This window comes from Hemibagrus wyckioides, linkage group LG15, assembly GCF_019097595.1.
Source record: "Hemibagrus wyckioides isolate EC202008001 linkage group LG15, SWU_Hwy_1.0, whole genome shotgun sequence".
Taxonomy (NCBI): domain Eukaryota; kingdom Metazoa; phylum Chordata; class Actinopteri; order Siluriformes; family Bagridae; genus Hemibagrus; species Hemibagrus wyckioides.
Genome location: NC_080724.1, coordinates 3,867,501 through 3,889,217, shown reverse-complemented (window position 1 = coordinate 3,889,217; position 21,717 = coordinate 3,867,501). Strand labels below are relative to the sequence as shown.

Here is a 21,717-nt window from a genome sequence, read left to right as displayed (position 1 = left end):
CTGGACTGGCTGAAATATCTGAATACGACATACTCTCCCATCAGCAAATGGAAAATTCAAGCTCAGTCTCATTTTTTGTGTGAAATCGTTCTGGAGCATGTTGTTGTCGTCACATTTCCGTTGTACAGAGCTAGAATTAAAAGTAGCTAAGTAGCTTTCTTTCTGTGATTTCAACCAATTGTAGAGGGGAAAAATAAATGTTTTAGGACACAACGATTTGAAACCTTTAGTTTTCTGGGTTCGTGCCTAGGGTTGTGCAATGCCTTGTTTTCTGCACTCCATCAGAGAACAATGGAGGAGCAAAAGAGAGAGAGAGAGAGAGAGAGAGAGAGAGAGAGAGAGAGAGAGAGAGAGAGAGAGAGAGAGAGAGTGAGTAAAGAGTAGGAGTGTTATCATAGTACTAATGAAAACTAATGGACATTTTCAGAGTTGTCATGGCAATGGCACTGCTTATGCTGGAAGTGCAGTTACCTCTGACCACCATTATTCTGTATATATGTGGGTGTGTGATAATGAGTGTGCCTCACAGCTAGAGAAGAGTAAAGTGTGTGTGTGTGTGTGCGCATGACAAAGATAGAGAGAGGGAGAAAAGCCCATGAATTAAGCACACTCTGAATATAGTTTAAACAATGAGTTCAACCTGGACTTGGAGGTGAAGCCATGTAGTAGCCATGGTAACATGGAGACGGTGTTTCAATATCAACAACCTTTTTCTTTTTAGTTCTCTATTTTAAGACCATATCACTGATGACTGCTATAGCTGTGCTTGATTTTTACCACAGAAGCTTTTACAGACAATGTGGCCCAGGTTCGATTCCCCAGGGCAGAGAGCTAACCTCAGCCACCGAAGAGTTAACTCTGTGTGCGGGTCCCTAGCCTGGAGAAAATGGTAAGGTTGTGTCAGGAAGGGCATTCGGCGTAACAAACCTGTGCCAAATCGAAACACGCGGACCAAATGATCTGCTGTGGCGACCCCGAACAGGGAGCAGCTGAAACAACAACAACATGTACATCATGTGTGTCAGTGATTGTCCTCAATGAACATATTATTTTGTATGGAAGCTTTTACATTGAGCTTTTGGGTCAAAGTAACAATGGTGCTTGAAATTTGTACACAAAATGTGCTAAACAGAATATTTCACACATGTACTGTGTGTGAAATGTAGCAAGAACTGTTGGGTTGTTTGGCTTATGCTGTGTACAGTAAGGGGAGCTCAAAACCAAGTACATACACACCATGACACACACACACACACACACAAATGTCACGCTTCCTAACAAGACCGGACACACTTTCTGCTCCACAGAGGCTGGCCTGGGAAGTTTGGGTCATGCTGTCAAAATCTGAACAAGAGCACTGTACAATACACAGTGGCACATTACACTTTCCCCCTCTTTCTCCTTCACTCCCTCTGCCTATCCTCCCTCTCTCTCTCTCTCTCTCTCTCTCTCTCTTTTTTTTAATGATTCATCTATTAAATGGATGAGGGGGAAAAATACTGCCAATTGTTAGGCAAAATAGCTTGTCATGGTACTATTTGAATTTGAAAGACTTTTTGTGGCTGGATTGAAAGGAGCTCAGGAAGATATACATATTCTCACTGCATATGAAAAGTGGAAGGGAAAAAGAGAGAGAGCGAGAGAGAGAGAGACAAAAGTGGACATGTCCACTCAGAGACCCTCTGGATCTTACACACATGCTCAGCAGAGGCAATACTCATCTCTAACTATTATATTCATATCTGTAAAATATATCCATGCTGAGTTTATTATTCACAAACAATACTGCAGTTGTCCCATCAGCCACTCTGTATAACCACGCTGAGCTGAAAAGCATCCCAGAATGCAGAAGACGTCAGGATGGATCCATGGATTCCAGTTCAAGCTGGTGTATAGGGAATGTTTTCCTGACACTCACCATGTCACAGTGTCATCTCAAGCTGGTTCCATGAATGTGACAATGAGTTCAGTGTTCTTCACTGGTCTCCCCGATCGAATAAAGCAGCTTTGGGATGTGGTAGAGTAGCAGACACACAGAGCTGAGAAACATGCAGCAATAATGTATTATGTGACATCAACATGGATCTCGAAGTGGAATTTGTGGAATCTATGCTACAAAGAATTCAGACTGTTCTGAGAGCAAAGGGCCTCCTACTTAGGACTAGTGTGGTGTTCCTAATAAATTGACCATAAGGTGATGATCACAATGATTTAGTGCCAGTCAGGACAAAATACATTCTGTTCCATTCCATCATCTGGTTCTTATTTTGAAACATTTGGTCGGTTCTTCTCTCACTCTCTCTCTCTCTCTCACACACGCACAATCTATCTCTCTCTCAAACTCCCTCTATTCTTTCTCACCCCCCTATTATCTGTCTGCACAGCATTCTCTTTCATCTCCTACCTTTCTCTCTTTCGCTTTTACACCGTCTTGTGAATTACACATGCACTGTGAATCCATTAAGTCAGCAGGCCCCATCTACATTCAGCAGGTGTCCTTTTTCCCCCCTCCAATCACTGAATTAAAAATAAAGCTTGTGTTTATTTCTTCCATGCTTTCCTTCTTCTCCAGAAGGTGAGCTGTGGAGCACAGGAATGACGAGGAATAGAGCAGAAACGAGAATGTGGTCGAGGTGTTCTGTGAGATTCGGTGTGTTAGAATTGGAAATAATCTTTCTTTTTTCCTGGTTAGGGTTGGACTGAGAGATCGTCTCACTAATCACAGAAATCTGACTATAATCTGTAATTGAACAGAATGTAACAGAATGACTCTGGGATTCTTTAACCTGGCTTGATGTAGTGTAGATATTTGATGGTACCTTTCAATCCAGCACAAACAATGATCTTTCAGTTATTTTCCACAATTATTTTCTGATCATATATATACTTGTCGGATGGGTTTGGAAATTAAACATCAGTAATAGTGGTCACTTTTGCCATCCCAGATGGCTCACTGGTTTTGAACATGAAATGGAAAACACTATTTAATATTTATTCAAGGAACCTTAGTGATTCTCCCCAATCCTGACTCGCTCAAGGTAACATTTAAGAACAATTCATCTACTTAGCAGGTATTAACAAATCATCTGAATAGAAGGAAATTCTTCAGGCATGTGGAGCGTGTGATTTAAAATAATATAAATTCTCAATATAGACCTGCACAAAGCAGAAACAAAGCATAATTGATGTAAAGTACGCTTAAATAAACACTGTTTCCCCAGCACACATTGGGCAAAAGGCAGGAGTACACCCTGGACAGGTCACCTCATTAGCATATTCAATTCAATTCAATTTTATTTGTTTAGCGCTTTTAACAATGGACGTTGTCTCAAAGCAGCTTTACAGAACATAAGAACCATAACAATCCTAGATGTTAGACAAAATCATCCTTAGTGAGCAAGCCTGAGGCGACTGTGGCAAGGGAAAAACCCCCTTAGAGTATATCAAAACGATGACGGATTCTCATATCAAGTTGAAACGCAAGAAAAAAGTCACAGATTCAGCGAAAAGGAGGCGTGTAGCTGCTTCTCAAACCTACTACAACTAAAGTAGAATACACACATATGCTCCATGAGGCGTGTTTTGTGTTCGGCCTTTCATCGCATATCGCATCTAGCTGCCAGTTTTATTTGTTCACTGATTTAATGTTTTTAACTATCTAACTGAGTAGATAAGGTTAGCCCTTACCCGAACCCTAACCCGAACCCTATCTAACTGAAAGTTAGCAACAGTGTTTGTGTTTTCTTGAAAAATGTCCAACATGTTGTCTTTGTTGTCTTGTGCATTTGTGACCTGAATATATTTGCATATCTGACTATCAAAAATGATGAATTAGCATATCATTTGTTTTCAACAGGAGAACGTATATTACTTGAAATGTTCTTCTGTGTCATGAGGTCTTGTGGATTAATCACGTTAGTGCAGTCGATCACTGGTATCACTGCAGACCACCTTTTCAGTTCTGAACTGGTTGCTTCTGTTGACCTTTTATTAACCCTTTTATTAAGTAAGGACAGTAGTGTGCACGTGATCCAGGATAAAGAGCACACACTGATTCTCCGTCATCTGGTATGATATGATGCATGTATCCACTGCTGAATTTTATATACGAACGGCAAATTTCCTTCACGGATGTTTCATTTTAGTGGGAATTTGTTGTGTAGTGGAATGCTAGTTGCACCACCCACTGATAAACATTATTATGGCAACCAGTAGTAGGAACGCCTTTATAGTACAAAACTTCATAATGCAACAACTAGCAACTTTCAATAATAAAATGTGTGCATGGATGGATGGATGGATGGTTGAATGGATGGATGGGTGGATGGAGGGTTGGATGGATGGCTGGATGGATGAATGGTTGAATGGGTGGATGGATGGACGGATGTACAGACGGATTGTTGAATGGATGGATGGATGGATGGATGGACGGATGGATGGTTGAATGGCTGGATAGATAGATAGATAGATAGATAGATAGATAGATAGATAGATAGATAGATAGATAGATAGATAGATAGATAGATAGATACTTTATTGATCCTGGAGGAAATTCAAGATTATGTTGATTAAGTCACCTGTATAAACTTGTACTATGCTTATGATGTCACTGTTATTTTTCCCCGCCAAACAAAACCTCCATGTTTTTTTTTCACACCATGTCTCGTTGAGTAGTGAACCGAACCTTTTCCTTAAACTTCTGTGTAAACAAAATATAATGAGCAGATATAGAAGAGTAGAAACTGGCGAGTAGAAAACAGTGTAATGATCAAACACAGACTCTAGACAAAGAGCCAGTCCGAAAAAGAGTACTCCTAGAAATGCTAGGGTCAAGAACACAGAGATGGTAATCATGTATTTCCCTGTAAATAAAAGTGGATGATGTTGCAAAAGATTGCCAAGGGTTTGTAGTCTCCAGGACAGAAATAGCTTCAGAAATGCTGAGCACATAGAGTGTACTGCTCTTCTGTTACTCATTTAAAAGTGATGCATTTCAGCGACTTTTCCAGCAGCCAGTTATATTGCATATTTATTTAATGATACTATAACTGCAATGAATGTGAAATGACTTTTTGGTGACTAATCTGAGCCTGTATTTACAGCCCAGTGTTCTCAGTTTGTTAATAGCAAGTTTACTGATTTCTATTAAGCATTTTAATTTCATTTGTGAGATTAAAAGACTGCCTTGACAGGAGATTTTCAGACTTTATTCAGGTTATGCATGTGGGTGTGAGAGTGAGAGAGAGTGAGTGAGTGTGTGTGTGTGTGTGTGTGTGTTGGGGGTGGGGGGGTGGGGTATAATTAGCATGTATAATTAGAGGATCAAGGACTCTGGCACTAATGAAGTAGGATTAATCGCTGGTATCATCAAGGACTTTCTATTAATGCACCTGCTTAATACACAGCATTGACATGCACATCCTGTCAGTGATCTCTCTTTCTTTCTTTCTCTCTCTCTCTCTCTCTCTCTCTCTCTCTCTTGCTTTCTTTTAGTCATGAAATAGGTGTGAGAGAAGCTCTGATGTCTGATCTTAGCCATTTGTAACTTTTCATGCTATGTCACAAATGGCTGCGAAAACATTTACAGAACAAAAATGCTGGTCTATCAGTCTGGTACAATTCCATTGATGCATTTTTAATATGACTAAATATTTCAGCTTACTTTATTACTTTTAATATCTATTTACATATTTGCAGAAGATTTGGTGTTATAGCCAGGATATGAGTTACTCACATCACACGTTTATGTGTTAAACCATAGGCATGCAGCAAGCACTTTTTGCACTTATTCTTCACTGCAAACACTTATTTATTTTTTTCACACGTGTTCTTATACAGTGTGTCCAGAACTCTCCTCTGACTGACCAAAAATAAGTAGGAGCGGAGGGAGTGGAGACTGAAAACATGCCTGGATTGTGCTACTCCACAGGAGTGCTGCACATAATGGTCACAAAGCAATCAGTCCAGCTACAGGATCTGGACCTCATGAGAAATTTGCACAAATTAGAACAAGCAATGGTGATGTTGTTGGGTTCTGGTCGATATCCCAAGAATTAAGTCTTGAAAACTCCATCTTTAAGCTTTAATCTGCATAACTTTCAGTACAAGTTGAGGAAAGAGGTATGAACAAATGAAAGGTACCCATCCATCCATCCATCCGTCCATCCATCCACCCACACATCCATCCATCCATCCATCCATCATTCATCTATCCATGCATCCATCCATGCATCCACCCACCCCTCTACCTATCCATCCATCCATCCATCCATCTATCCACGCACCCATCCATCCATCTATCTACGCATCCATCCATCAATCCCTCCCTCCACGCACCCATCCATCCATCCACGCATCCATCCATCCATCCATCCATCCATTTTCTGTACACTTATCCTACACAGGGTTGCAGGGAGCCTGGAGTCTATCCCATTGGACTTAATGCACAAGACAGGAGACACCCTGACTAGGGTGCCACACACTACGGACAATTTAGTGATCCACTTTTCAGTCTACATGCATGTCTTTGGACTGAGGAAGGAAACCAGAGTACTCAGAGAAAAACCCCTGAATCATGGGAAAAGCATTCTAATATACACAGGTCAGGGGCAAACCTGGGAACCCCAAACCTCTAAACCAGCAGGTTCCCCCTGACTTATTTTAAAAGGTCATCAAGTAGCAAAATGTGAAACAGAGCTAGCTGTGCTTTTTGAATGTTCAAATGCTCTTGGAAGAGTTTTACTTCTTTCTCAAAAGTTTCTTGAAGGTCTCCTTTACATTGCTTTACAGGCTACTGCAATTTCAGCACAAATATACAGTATATACTTTGAGGAAATTAATTCTGCCAGTTAAGGGAGGAACATCATATCTGAGAGAAGGGAAAGAAATCTATACTTTATCAATCACTGTGTGTGTGTGTGTGTGTGTGTGTGTGTGTGTGTGTGCGCCAGCCGCAGGGCTGTCTATAGTTTCATTATAAGCCTACATCTCAGTTTGGAGTTCCAGGGCCTGGTTCCTGAACCGAGAACTCATTCATCACTCCTCCATTCAATCATAGTTGCCTTAATTCCTTCCCCGCTTCTCTTTTGCACTCTCTCTCTCTCTCACTCTCTCACTCTTTTACATCCTCATGTCTGCCTGCTGCCAGCTTCAGCTCCTGCAGTTATCCATCTCCTGTTAATGACCTGCAGGACAGAGAGATGTCTGCAGAATGATTCGTTACGCACTGCCACCCTCCCTCCTTCTTCTCTCTCATGCCACAACTTCATCCAACCTCTCCACCTCTCTCTCTCTCTCTCTCCCCTCTCTCCCCATCAGACAAAATGAAGTAGCTCCTGAACTGAGCTCTGTGTTCCTCTCCCTGCTCTCATGCCCGAGACAACCTCTCGTTATCTAAAAAACGATCACACCGCTTTCCAGAACCATCACTGTCCTTTCTTCCTCTGGGAAATGGTTTGCAGCTAATCTACTGCACTGCTCTGAGCCACTAGTCCAACATTTTTTACAGTGCAAACTATCATATGGATTCCACAAAACCCTTTCGAATCAAAACCCAGCATGTTAATTAAATTGGATTTAATTCAGTTTTATTTGTAAAGAATTTTAACAACAGACTCAAATCAGCTTTACAGAATTATAAAAATTCAGAATTAAAGTTTAAAATGAAATTTATATTTATCCCTAATGGGGAAGCAGGCAGCCATGATGACAAGGAAAAATATTCCCCAAGAAGGAAGAAACCTTGACAGGACCAAGATTTAAAAGAGAACCCAACCTCATTTGAGTAACACCAGTGTCATTAAAAATCAGTTTGTTTTCACATATTTACATTTACAGCATTTATCCAGAGCGACTTACAATTTATTCCATTTTATACATTGAGGGTTAAGGGCCTTGCTCGCGGCCCAGCAGTGGAAGCCTAGTGGACCTGGGATTCAAACTCACAACCATCCCATCAGTAGTCCAACACCTTGACCACTAAGCAACCAAATTCCCCATATAACATAAATTCTATTAAATGATGGAGATCCGAGAGCAAAACTGACCACATCAACAGCAGTTCAAAGCCACTGACATGTATGTCCAGTTGGTCCATGTGGGGATATTCTCATCAGCAGTGAGCACCTAGAAGCGATGAGACTCCACCTGGAAGTAGGGCATCAGGGTGGATCAGGCAAGTCAGAAGAGCAGAAACGGTCAGGAACGCTGGGAGCTCAGGAGTGCCACTCAACAGAGAGAGAGAGAGAGAGAATAGTAGGTATGCTTGTGATCATGTCATTATGCCTTTACAGGTAATATTCAGGCTTTACATGATTCAGTGTTGCTGCTTTTGCAGATTTCCTAGAGAGTACACGGTGTCATTTGCTGGGAAAGTCCTATGTATAATTCATCATGAACTGAATTTCGAAAAATCCTACGTTTGTTTGTTTTTGTTTGCTTTTTTTTTATCAGCAGCGTCTTCATGTCCCACGCTGACTTGCACATCCTGAATGTGAAACACACAAAAACAGCTCTAGAAGCGGAAAAAAAAAATTCATAGTTTGTGTCGCAAGCTAATGTCAGTTCCTAGAATGCTTTAGCAGCATAAACAGCTTATGTCAAAAGCTATTTGTCAGCAGCCATCTAAGCCCTTCTCATGTTACAGTATGCGTACTTCCTGTATGCCCCTATCTCACATCCTGTATATTTTTATCACTATCAGTAGGTTGGTTGTTTTTTTTTTCATCGTATGATCAGTTATATGATGATTCTTAACAAGCTTCATTTCATCTCAAACCAGGCTATTCTTTTAAGTTTCTTTCTTTCTTTCTTTCTTTCTTTCTTTCTTTCTTTCTTTCTTTCTTTCTTTCTTTCTCAGTTTTGAGTTTCTAGGTATTTTTTAGCTTTCAAGTTGACTTTCGTTTGCTCATTAGAGATCTAGATTCGGATTCCTGTGATAACAATATTCATCTATATATCCATCCATCCATCCATCCATCCATCCATCCATCCATCTACATATCCATCTATCTATTCATCCATCCACCCATCTATCTATTCATCCATCCATCCATCTATTCATCCATCTATCTATCTATCTATCTATCTATCTATCTATCTATCTATCTATCTATCTATCTATCTATCTATCTATCCATCCATCCAGCCATCCTGCCATCCATCCATCCATCCATCCATCCATCTATCTATTCATCCATCCATCCATCTATTCATCCATCCAGATGTCTGTCTATCTATCTATCTATCTATCTATCTATCTATCTATCTATCTATCTATCTATCTATCTATCTATCTATCTATCTATCTATCTATCTATCCAGCCATCCTGCCATCCATCCATCCATCCATCCATCCACATATCCATTTATCCATCCATCCATCCATCCATCCATCCATCCATCTACATATCCATCTATCTATTCATCCATCCATCTATTCATCCATCCATCTATTCATCCATCCAGCTATCCATCCATCCATCCATCTATCCATCCATCCATCTATCCAGCGTGAGACGTTTTTACCAAATCTTACAAAGCATTTGTGGGAAAAAAAATATTTTCTATGAATCTATTGCCCCTAGTAGGCCAAGGGCGAAAAAAATGTTTCCGGTTCTTGAAGCCCTGAATGTCTACTGTCATACGAGGCACTAATCACCATTGTGTTTTGCGACATGACGAAAAACTTCTGAGCTCAAAAGAAAACAGACAGACATTTTTTGGCCTCTGATTAAAAAAAAAGTAAATAAGACAAAACGCAGCTTGTAAAGTTGCCAAGAAAACACAAAGAGATCGGTTTAACCAAGTGTCAGAACAAAAAAATGTTTTCATGCAACTTATTTGCAGCTATAAAGACACACCCCATAATGCACTCCCACCCTGACACTGATCGACAGCGCGCATCGGAAATGCTAATGCAAACGGAACTGCGAATCCATTTGAATTTTGGCAGCTTCCATACACAACACAGAGAAAGAGAAATAGCAAGCGGGGTAATTGCTACCGCTTTTTCGAAATGACGGCATCATAACTTGCGAGAAAATGCAACTGCAGATGAAATGGCTTTTCGATTTAAAACTTTGGTGTGAACGAAAATGCAAATGGTGATACATAGTTTTGCGATATTATTTCAATTTATGCGTCCACAAATGGAAAACGCAATTGCAAATACGATTTGTAATTCCTCCTGTCCAGAAAATACTTCTATTTGCATCAGCATCTGTATGAGAAATATGATCTCGAGTGGGCTGTACGTTTCGTTCTGCAGCAGTGTAACTGAACCATGTCCAACTCCGTCACTGTACTGTTTAAATAAATCCAAGCAGCCTTTTTATTATCGCCACATATACATTACAGATTAGTGGAATTATTTTCTTCACATAGCCCAGCTGAGGAAGTCGGGGTCAGAGCACAGGGGGCAGCTACACTATATTGACAAAAGTTTTGGAACACCCCTCTAAATCATTGAATTCACATGTTGTTTTTCAGGGGTTGGGCTTGACCCCTTAGTTCCAGTGAAAGGAATTCTTAATGCTTCAGCTTACCAAGACATTTTGGACAATTTCATGCTCCCAACTTTCTGGGAACAGTTTGGCCATGGACCCTTCATGTTTGGCGGGCAAACTCCATATTAAATTAATGTGCATGTAAAGGCAGACGTCCCAAAACTTTTGGCAATATAGTGTATGATACAGCACCATATCTGTGATACAGGGTTAAGGGCCTTGCTCAATTGCCCAACAGTGGAGCTTGGTGGTGCTGGGGCTTGAACCCTGATCAACATCCCAGAGCCTTAACCGCTTGAACCAGTACTACCCCTCAAAATGTACTACATTTTAGCACATTTTTAATCCCACTTCATGTGTCAAACTTATGCTTTTAACAATGAAATACCCTTAATAAGCTTTCTTTTTCTTCTCTGAGAATGTTATAGAGACTTGAGTTCAGAGGAAACAGCTATGACCTGGTGTGGGTGGATTTGAACAGAGAAAATAGGAAGTGTGAGAAAACTTCTTTCGCTTCTAATCATATTTTGGTGTGTCTTAGAACCACGTTTTACACAGCAGCCTTTTACAATCATCACTTCCAGCAGGAATGTTGTAACAGACTGAACAATAACATGTTCGTGTCAATAAAGATAGCTACGATGGTCAGCCATACTGGGTGTACAGTGATGCAGGGCAGTTTGTAGCTCTTCAAATGAAGATCATAAAGCGTTCTCATAATAGTAAATAAACTCTATGAACAAAGAGAATGAGTCCCAGAAGCACAGCTCACAGACTCATATTCACTGATATCTTGCTAGCTTGCTGGACATTTTATGTCAACATGCCAATATAGCGAGAGAAATTACTCGATTAAAGATTTTTTTTTCCTAGTCACAGATTATACAGGGTCTCTATACAGCACCATAATAATCTGGAAACCTTGAGACTATTGCTACACTTTTTATTATCACTCCCACTCTCCTCCTTCACTGGCAGGACTTATCTGCTAATCAGCATACTCATGAGTTCTGCCGACTCGCAAACACACACACACACACAATCTGAGTGACAGATCCTAATGTAGCGTGATAAGGAAAGCAGATGGACAAAGTTAATTAAAAAGATAGGCCAGTCAATTGGACTCAGTTCCCTTTTTCCTCGTCCCTCATCTTTTCCATCGTGTGGCTTGACTTTAACAAAGGGACGGTCCATTCGGATTTATGTATTGCTATTGTAATGTTATAATTCTGTCCGAGGAATTCGTGTGACCAGTGTGATGCGGTTTGGACAGTCAGCTGAAATGGGCATTATGTTTCCGTGTGTGTGTGTGTGTGTGTGTTTGTGTGTCTGAGACTTTTTTATGCTCAGTGTGTGTGTGTGTGTGTGTGTGTGTCTGATAGAAGGAGAATCCTGCCTCAGTCACTGCTTGTCTGTGTGATCAGACAGTTCAGAGTTATAAGTCTGGTGCACTGGATATCTCACTGATGTCAACAGACAGGATTACTATTGTTCTTTTACATCTGGAATCTACTGAAGCATTTTAGATTTCAGACTAATGTCTGGCCATGTGCAGAATTACAATAGAGAAAAACAGACAAAAAGGCTAAAGGATGAAGGTTCAGACAGATTCCTAGAAGATGCTCTGGGAGGCTCGGACCCGGGGCTGTGCACCTTCTCACACACGAGAGTGAAACGAATACAGTGACATTCATTCATTTAGCAGTGGTAATTAATCCATTAACTAACAAACATGTACATAAGATGGTTGTTGTAGACACATGAATTTATAAGCCTCATGTCGTGGTTAAGCTTAGCTCTTCGTTAGTTCCTGATTAGCTCTCAATAGTTCATGCTTCAGTAAGTGTCAGGTAGTGTAGGATTATTGTAAAGTGCTAAACAGTCGTTTTTACTAGGACGACTTAGTTAGCATGAACACGCTGACTAACACGAGCAAAATCAAGTGCGTCACAAAGCCGTCGTCCTGTTTGTATGATATGCAGTGACCTTGCAGTTCAACATATTATGAGAAAATCACACTAGCTAGACTCTAGTAGTCATTTACAAGTGACCACATGACATTGGCTGGCTTGTTCTTGCCACATGCTACTATAAAAACATTCTTCGAAAAGGATCATCATTATAAACTCATTCTGAACCTACATTATTGCATCATTAGCTAAGTAACTGTTATTACTTTATGGCTACCACTTTTAAACCTAATCAGTCAGATCTCCCGACAACGAAAACACGAAACCATGGAAACTTTGGAGGCTTAGATAATGATTTGAGGCATTATTATTACTTAACTAGTGTCCTTCGTATTGATGTAACAATAAAGAGCCATCTTAATTAGCTCTGTCAGTGCTTTAGCGGGAAACCAGAATGCAGATGAACAGAGTCGTCATAAGGCAGATTTATAATGACATACAGAAACAAGCCATGTGGTCAAATGCAAATAAGCACAGGACTAAAAAAAATAAAAAATTCCCCTTTCTGACTTTGGCAGCTGTAATTACCATAAGTAATTTCCTTTTGCACACATCGAAAACCAAATAAAAGTGACATTTACATATTTCTGTTTTTCTTTGTTTGGTTGGTTATTAGGTGAAGCATTAGGTGGATTTGGGGGGGGGGGGGTGTTATATGTATCGCTAATGGGCTGGGAATCTAAAGCTTGGGAGAGTCAGACCTTCAGATGTTATATGTATAAGCTCTTAAACGTCAGACATTGAAACCCACTCTAGCATATTAAACATTCCCTGATATTCATTTGGGTTTTATTTCACTTCACACTCAGTCGTTTTTAACATAAGTGCTCCATTTCAGTGAGGAGTTAACTTCGCTGAAACAGTGAGTGACAGAACCGATCGCGGCGTAATTGCCTATTCAGTTGGTTAATACTGTGTTTGTTGGTGTAACACTGGTATCACTAAGTGAGCTTAATCTCTAAGGGAGGGCACTTTAATTTATTTTTTTGGAATTAGGCAGAACAACACAGGGAAAATATGACCTTGAAAAGCACCCCATTCATTACGCACCCCCTCTTTTTTTCTTCTCCTTAGAATGAGACGTAATTTATGGTTTCTGCTGAATCTGAGATTTACGCCAGGCAAAGATGTGTCAGATCTGCAGTGTCGAATCTGAGCGCAGATATCATGTGCATGCTTCGTGTGTTCACATGGTAATTTGGAGCGCAGAAATAGAAAAATAAACAACGCAGATCACATGCTGTTTGTTCATGTAGATGTAACTGGCATCGCATTAATGTGTGTAGATGGAAGAGAATACGAGAGGAAGGGCACAGATGGGATGCTCTGTTAACACTTTATGAGAGACATCTGGGAGCGAAGGAGGGGAGAGGTGGCTGGGGGGTGGGTTTGGGGGGGGATCGGAGGTGGTGTCGTGAGATGGGGGGTGGGAGGGGGGGTGCGATAAATTAAAAACAGCAGATCTCAAGGTCTCAAGACCGTATCAGTTCTGGGAGATTAGATGGCTGGAAAGCAATTATAAAGCACGGGCAAAGAGCGAGCACAGAAAGAGAAAGAACACAGCTGTGGGAGGAAAGACAAGAGCGAGAAAGGGAAGAGGAAAAGGATGGGTCTGAAAGGAGGAGGGAAAAGCAAGTGAGCAAACAGGACAGTGAGTAGACTCGTGCAGAGAGAGCGAGAGAGGGAGGGAAGGAACGAGGGAGGGAGGGAGGGATATAGTGAGAGCACAGCAACCTGCAGAGACAGACCAAGAGAGCGGAGAGAGAGAGAAAGAGCCGAGAGAGCACAGAGAGAGAGAGAGAGAGAAACACAGAGGAGACGAGCGCAGCTGCGGTATCGTGTTATCAAGGATTAGGTGGGGATGCAGCTGTAGCCCGAGCACACACTGGATCTGGATCTGGATCTAACTGCCTCCATGTGGGACAAGAACCTGTGTTGAGACCAAAAAAACCCCCGGACATCAAAAGCATGAGGTACTTCCACACTGGAGAGAATGAGTAAGAGCATGAGGAGAGTAGAAATGGGGAAAGGAGAGAAGGATGAAGGATGAAAGCGATAGCTTGTGGACGAGAGCCGCGGCACCGAAGAGTACGAGAAGGGGGAGAGACAAGTGAGAAGTGAAAAAGAGTCGAGTCGGCTGGCAGCACGAGTAAGCGAGAAGTGAAAGAGAGATAACAAGAAGTGTCAGCTCTGAAGTTTATAGTCTAGACCTTATTTTAAAGTCCGTATACAGCTTTTACATTACACTGCTTTCTTTCCAGTACAGATGTGTTAAACGTGTGTCTTTTCAGTCTGTGTGTCTGTAGTGAAGCTAGACGAAGTTACAGTAAAGTTCAGTACTTTGGGAAGAAAAACTGTTCTGCAAGCTGCCAGCAGATGCTTGTCACAAGAGTTGCACTTCAGATGCAGTGCACTTTCCCTAAAATGGAACAAATTGGTGTGTTTTCAAATCAAAGCATCCTGCCGTGAAATCTCTCAGAGAGTGCCGCTCCAGTGGATAGCCCAGGGTCAGGGGAAATGAAAAGACAGGGATGAAAGACGTTTTGTACTGTAGTTTTTATGACTCATAAAGACACATTTTAGATGTTTTTTGTCATTTTCTTTTGTTTACTCTGATAAGAGATAAAAAAGATAGAGACAGTGTGTGTGTGTGTGTGTTTGTGTTTAACAATATTTAATATCTACACATGACAATTAGAGACTACCAGACCCTTCCCCTTACTAATCTAATCTAATTGAATTTGTCTAATCACTTAACGAACAAGCTGCTATTCAGTGTCTAATGACCAGCCGTACACTACCTGTTACGTCTGTCATGTGTCTTAGCGATCAAATTCTCAGATTCTCACAGCAGTAGAACAATTAAACACTACTACCACCAAAACTGATGCTCCGGAAACTCAAGATAAGTTACTATTTCTCACAGGTTACATAAAAGATATTGTGCAACAGCAAAAAAAATTTAAATAAATAATAATAATAATAATAATAATAATAATAATAATAATCATGATGATGATGATGATGATGATGATGATACATTTTCAAACTATATATTACATACTTCTAGAGAAAGAAAATTGAACAAAAAAAAAAAGATAAGAAAGTTAAAATATATAATATAATATAATATAATATAATATAATATAATATAATATAATATAATATAATATAATATAATATAATATTTTTTTGTAAAAACCTAATATTTACTTATTATATTGCATTATATTATATTATATTATATTATATTATATTATATTATATTATATTATATTATATTATATTATATTATATTATATTATATTATATTATTTATTGAATCTTTCTTTTTAAACTGAATTTAATTAAAACTTATCATTTAATTTAATTGGATTAATTATAATAATTAGTCTTCCACTAATAATTGGCCATTGTGTCTAGAATGCCATACTGAATTCAGTTAAAATATATAATATAATATAATATAATATAATATAATATAATATAATATAATATAATATAATATAATATAACATAATATAATTTTTTGCAAATACCAAATATTATATTATATTATATTATATTATATTATATTATATTATATTATATTATATTATATTATATTATATTTGTTGAATCTTTCTTTTTAAACTGAATTTAGTTAAAACTTATCATTTAATTTAATTGTATTAATTAAAATAATTAGTCTAATAATAATAATTAAGTGGCCATTGTGTCTAGAACTCCATACTGGATTCAGTTAATAATATAATATAATATAATATAATATAATATAATATAATATAATATAATATAATATAATATAATATAATATAATATAATATAATATTTTTTGCAAAAATCTAATATTTACTTATTACCAATATTTAATAATTGGTCATTGTGTCTAGGACTCTATACTGAATTCATATTTAATGTTGCATCTTGTTCAAATATTCACTCTTCATTTCTAATAATTCAGCGCCAATGCACCCACTGAGTCAAAGCAATACATTTATTAAGCAAATCATCACTGAGAAAGCGTCTGCCCGCGGTCAGTTCCTATTGAAACGTAATAATCACATGCGTTCAGGAATGCTTTCATAACAGTAATCCTTTAAATGCATTGTTCTGCGTTGATAATTTGTTTCCAACAGAAAATATTGGGTAGAACACACTTAAACACACACACAGAGACAGCCACACACACACACACACACACACATGCAGGATGTGGTATGTATTCTAACATAGTGAGCAGCTGGAAGGCTCTTAGAGAGTCTCTGTGGGTTTATCGGGTGACGTTGGTCTCCCCCGGGAGGCTCACTGCGCTTTAAGTCTATTTTGCCATTTTGTTCAAGCTTTCTCTTCTGCAAACACTCTCTGTGGGGTTCCTGTTGTCTCCCTTTACATGCTACACACACACACACACACTGCTTAATAGATCTTAACGGTCAACTGTATTATTTAAGTGAGGGAAAAAAATCCCATTCCAGTACTTTTATGTATGAAATGGGAAGGATCTCCTGGGGTTTTATCTAGAAATTTTATTCATCCAGTTTTAGGATAAAGCACTTCTATACCTCGATTGGTGCGTTCATTTAAGCTTGAAATGAGAGTGTGTTTTAAAAAACAAAAAAAAATAGAACGAATGTTCAGTATAAGTATATTGTAAATAAGAGTCCTGAGATTATTCACATCTACTTGCAGAAATATTATTTAGAACTGAGATGCAGAGAAAAAAAACAGTTCTATCTATAATCTATAAATGTTCAGTTTTTTATGTATAAATATATAAAATTATGCATGTATATCGTTCTTAAACATGGAATGGCTGCTGGATGGGCTGCAATGGGCTTTAAATGAAATCTTTTAAATAATATTATAAATAAAATCTTTTAGAATATCTATATCTTAAATATATATAACTACAGACCCTGTTAAAATATCGGGATTTCTGTGATAAAAATAAATAAATAAATAAATAAATAAATAAATAAATAAATAAATATTCGTTCAGTATAAGTATTCTGTAAATAAGAGTCCTGGGATTATTCACATCTATTTGCAGAAATATTATTTAGAACTGAGATGAAAAGAAAAAACAGCCCTATGGCATTCCTTTAACAGCCTTCTGATGGCACAAGTCTGAGGTCAACTATCAGATGGAGGCAAAGTGATGGTCACAAAAATCTTTCACCTTTAGACTTTTAGCTACATGTGTTTAAAAATATTATTCCCACTGTAAAAAAAACAGCTCAGTTTTATCCAAAAAGAATTTTTAATACTGGTCCACTTTAACTAAACAGCATATAAAGGATTAATTCTGGCTATTTTTACATGACCAGTTTTGCGGGGCTTCTTAAGATCCTGCACTCTTTCGTTTGTCTTGAAGGTTGTGGATGGAGGGGGATCCTGTCTGTCTAAATAATTAATGCTGAATACATGAGAACTCTGAGTGAAACAGCGCTGTGTGTATTTTTTCTGGACACTGCGTTGTGTGTGTCTGTGTCCCTCCAGATGATCATATTTCGGTGCGCTGCCTGGGCTTCAGGATAAATGAGAATAAGAAGCAGAGCAGAATTGTACACAATACAGTCTCTCTGGTGCTTAAAAGGCGTGTGTAATGACTCTTTAGGGAATTAATGTGAGCAGCAAAATCTGCCCTTGGCCCTGACTCTGTGCCTAGTCTTTTCTTAAGAGTTTCTTAAATGCCGGAATAGAAGTTAATGATTTAATTACAGTCGTGTTTGTCAAACCTCATTTCACCGAGATGGCTTTTTAATTGCATTCCAGGATTGCGTTTATCTCATCGACTTGTGATTGCGCTTGCTCAGTAATGCGTGTTCGTAGCGACGGAGGCAAATGTTGATTGAACCGATGAATGACGTCTCTCTGATTTCAAGGTGTGTGTGTCTGTGTGTGTGTGTGTGTGTGTGTTTAAGCACAGGTTTGAACTCATTAAAGTCTTGAGATGCATGTGATTTTCAGCTCTATATCTATTTCATACCATGTCTACACTAAAAATCTTCTCTTCTTTTACTAAAGCCTCGTTACCTGAATATAAGGGAAAACCCGTCAGATATCTAACAACCAGAATTGGATTTTTGACACTGGGATTTGAGAAACCGTCACTCGTCTTTCACAACGACAACAATGTTTTCCTTTTCTTTCTATCTGCACACATTGTGTAATGGGTCAGTTTAACAAATGCCCCCTTAAAATAAAAAATAAAAAATCAGTCCGCCTTAAAAAGTGTGCTTCCCTCATGCAGTGAAAACTTAGATCAAATTTGTTGGGCAGCTAAGAGAAATCTGTTTTGTTTCTAATCAGATCTTTGCTGTCAAACTGTCCGTGAGACACCTGATTCGTCAAATCGTCGAAACAGACAAGCGTGCTTAAAATACTCTGTACTCATGACAGTAGATGACGGTTTTCAGATGTTTAAAGGATCTAATAAAAATATGGAAAGTGTAGCAGTATTCCCTGAATTAATCAGCAGTTATTTCCTCACGGAGGTTAGCATGAAACATTCTGTCACGTGTAGGGATGATGAGGCTGGAAGTGTTTCAATTGCCTCAGGAAATAAGTCTAGGGACATTTGTGTGGATGATGCCGATCGTCGTTTTCTGATCAAATGTGATAAATATTGTTTAAAAAAAAAGTTATAAAGATCTCGTTAAATAGTTTCAATTAGCTATTAGATTAAGTGAGGTAAAAAAGATAATAATCGATGAATGTTCAGTTTTTTATGTATAAATATATAAAAGTATATCGTTATTAAACATGGAATGGCTGCTGGATGGACTGCAGTAGGCTAGAAATTAAATCTTTTAAATGGAAATAAATTCTATACACCCAGTTAAAATATCGGGATCTTATCAAATAAAAATAAATAAATAAATAAATATTTAAAAAAAAAAAAAGAAAGAAAGAAAAATCATGTCAGAATGTTTTTCTACCCTTATTGTGAAATTGCAACCTATGAATTGAGTAAAAATAATACCAAAAAAAATGTTTGGCTTATTTTGGTTTTATTACACCACTCAGTCTTTTAGGGTAAGAGTCTATCAGTGTTTCATCTTTTCCTAGGCAATATTTTCCCACTATTTTTTCAAATTCTAGATCCATCAAATTATTAGGGCATTTCCTTATAATGTGCACAGCCCACATCAGGTCACCACACAGATTTTCAATCTGGAGGTCAGTCAGTATCATGCTGAAAGGTGAGCTTCTTCATAAGTAATTTAGCAGAAGCCTTAAAGTTTGGAGCTACTCATGATTCCCTAAATCTTAATTAAAGCCAAGTTCTAGCTGAAGAAAAGCAGCCCCAACACACAATACTGCCACCACCATGCTTCACCACGGGGATGGTCTTCTGTTGATGCTCTGTTCTTTTGGAAATTCTTTTCAGCCAGGATTGAATTTTTGTTGTTGTTGTTGTTAAAAAAAGTCTTCTGCCTGTCCACTCTATCCCATACCCCAGATATATGAAGAATTTGGGAGATTGCTGTCACACACAGGGAACAACCAGTACTTGCCAAAAATTGCAATTCATTTATAATGTTGCTGAAGGCCTCCTGGCAGCCTCCCTGACCAGGTTTCTCCTGGTCTTCTCATCACTTTCAGAGAGTTTTTGTTCTTAGTAATGTCACTGATGTGCCATGTTTCTCTCTTTGCTGAGTATTATCTGTAGAGTGTTCCACCGTATATCCAATACCACAGAATTTCTTTTGTAAGCCTGTCCTTATGGATATTTTTCAACAATGCCATCTTGTACTTGCTTCGTAGGTAATTAGTGTTAACTGATTAGTGTTTAACATCCGTTCAAGCCGGGTATTGTTATTCGATCACTAGATTTTTTTTTTTGGCTCCCTAAAACATTTATTATACGATTTTTTTATTTTGCAATTTCACAACAATTTTTTTTGTTTATTTATTTTTTACACCACAAGAACCTGCTATTTTCACAAGGATATGTAAACGTTTTATATATCCACATTTGGAAAGACCGTAGCTTTTGGATAGTTGCATCATCTTGCAGAAACTATTTCAGATACTGTACATTACGGACAAGCGACTATACCGTGGGGTAAAATAAGTCTGTCAGTTGCTTTTGTACAAGAATTTTCATTACAAATGATATTGAGTGAAAAGTGGAAGTTCCTTAGCATTCGCTACGTCTTTTGAATCATATCCATCGAGTGTCGATTGAACACACACTTTTATAGAAGAGATTGGACATGTGGAAAATATCTGCTCACATTTATCACAAATAGCACAGAATCTTGAATATTAGATACTCAATATTTACTTATTATTGACTTTCTTTAGTTAGGGAGGCCAGATTAATATGTTTTGGACATGTTAGGAGGAGGGAGAGTGAGTATATCGGTAGGAGAATGTTGGACATGGAGCTGCCAGGCAGGAGGCAAAGAGGAAGGCCAAAGAGGAGGTATATGGATGGAATAAATGAGGATATGAAGTATCCTCTGTGTATTTCCAATTTTAAAATGAAAGAAAACCAGACAACACAAAATGTGCATTATATATGAATTTTTTTTCTAATAAATTGAGTCCGGTTTCTGTTATGCTTCAGTGTAGGGTCGGGGGCGAGAACAGATGGGGAAATAATAATGTGGAATGAATAAAGGGCATAAAATATATTTTAAACAGTAGATATTGGCCCTAGTATATTGCATCAAGCCAACCAAGGCCAAAATAACAAACAAACACCTCAACTAACTTCTATACATCTGAATTCAAAAGTGTGTGAGCTGTCATGCTAACTCCATCCATCTCTGAACATCTTGTCTTCACAGAAATTTTGAAGTGAAGCAGCAGGCCGACTGAGCAGGAGACCAGGTGTGCTACCAGTGGCTAGAGGTCAGAGGTCATAGCCATGGCGACCGGCCAGTTGGTGGTGCTGCTGGCCGTGGTGGCAGTGGCGCATGCCTCCGTATTTCTCTCTGGCCAGAGACAGAAACCTCGATTCCAACGAGACCGCCGTAACATCCGCCCCAACATCATCCTCATCCTCACTGATGACCAGGACATTGAGCTAGGTGAGGCATTAATAAAGGCATGCGCTTATTACATGCCAGATTTGTCTAAAGCCATCTAAGCCTCTAGGTGTTAAAACACTGATGGTTTACTAACATGGTGATGGCTAGTGGTGGGAAGAATTCAAAACACCATGACTTACTTAAAAGTATTTCATTCATGAGTGGGGATCAAATAGCGATGGCCTTAAAGAAATT

At 38.6% G+C, this 21,717-nt stretch overlaps 1 protein-coding gene across 8 annotated transcripts in view; it reads left to right on the top strand.

Moving 5' to 3' along the window:
• Window positions 1-21,717, top strand: part of sulf2b (sulfatase 2b) — a 141,925-nt gene that overhangs the window by 78,649 nt on the left and 41,559 nt on the right. For 5 of the 8 annotated variants that reach the window (XM_058409212.1, XM_058409209.1, XM_058409215.1 and 2 more), the window contains exons 1-2: window positions 14,203-14,448; window positions 21,280-21,522. In XM_058409212.1, the coding sequence (XP_058265195.1) occupies window positions 21,360-21,522 (163 nt within the window). In that variant the 5' untranslated portion in view covers window positions 14,203-14,448; window positions 21,280-21,359. Of the gene's footprint in view, window positions 1-14,202; window positions 14,449-14,499; window positions 14,625-21,279; window positions 21,523-21,717 lie in introns of those variants that run through there. The other 3 variants (XM_058409217.1, XM_058409211.1, XM_058409210.1) reach the window with 3 other exon arrangements.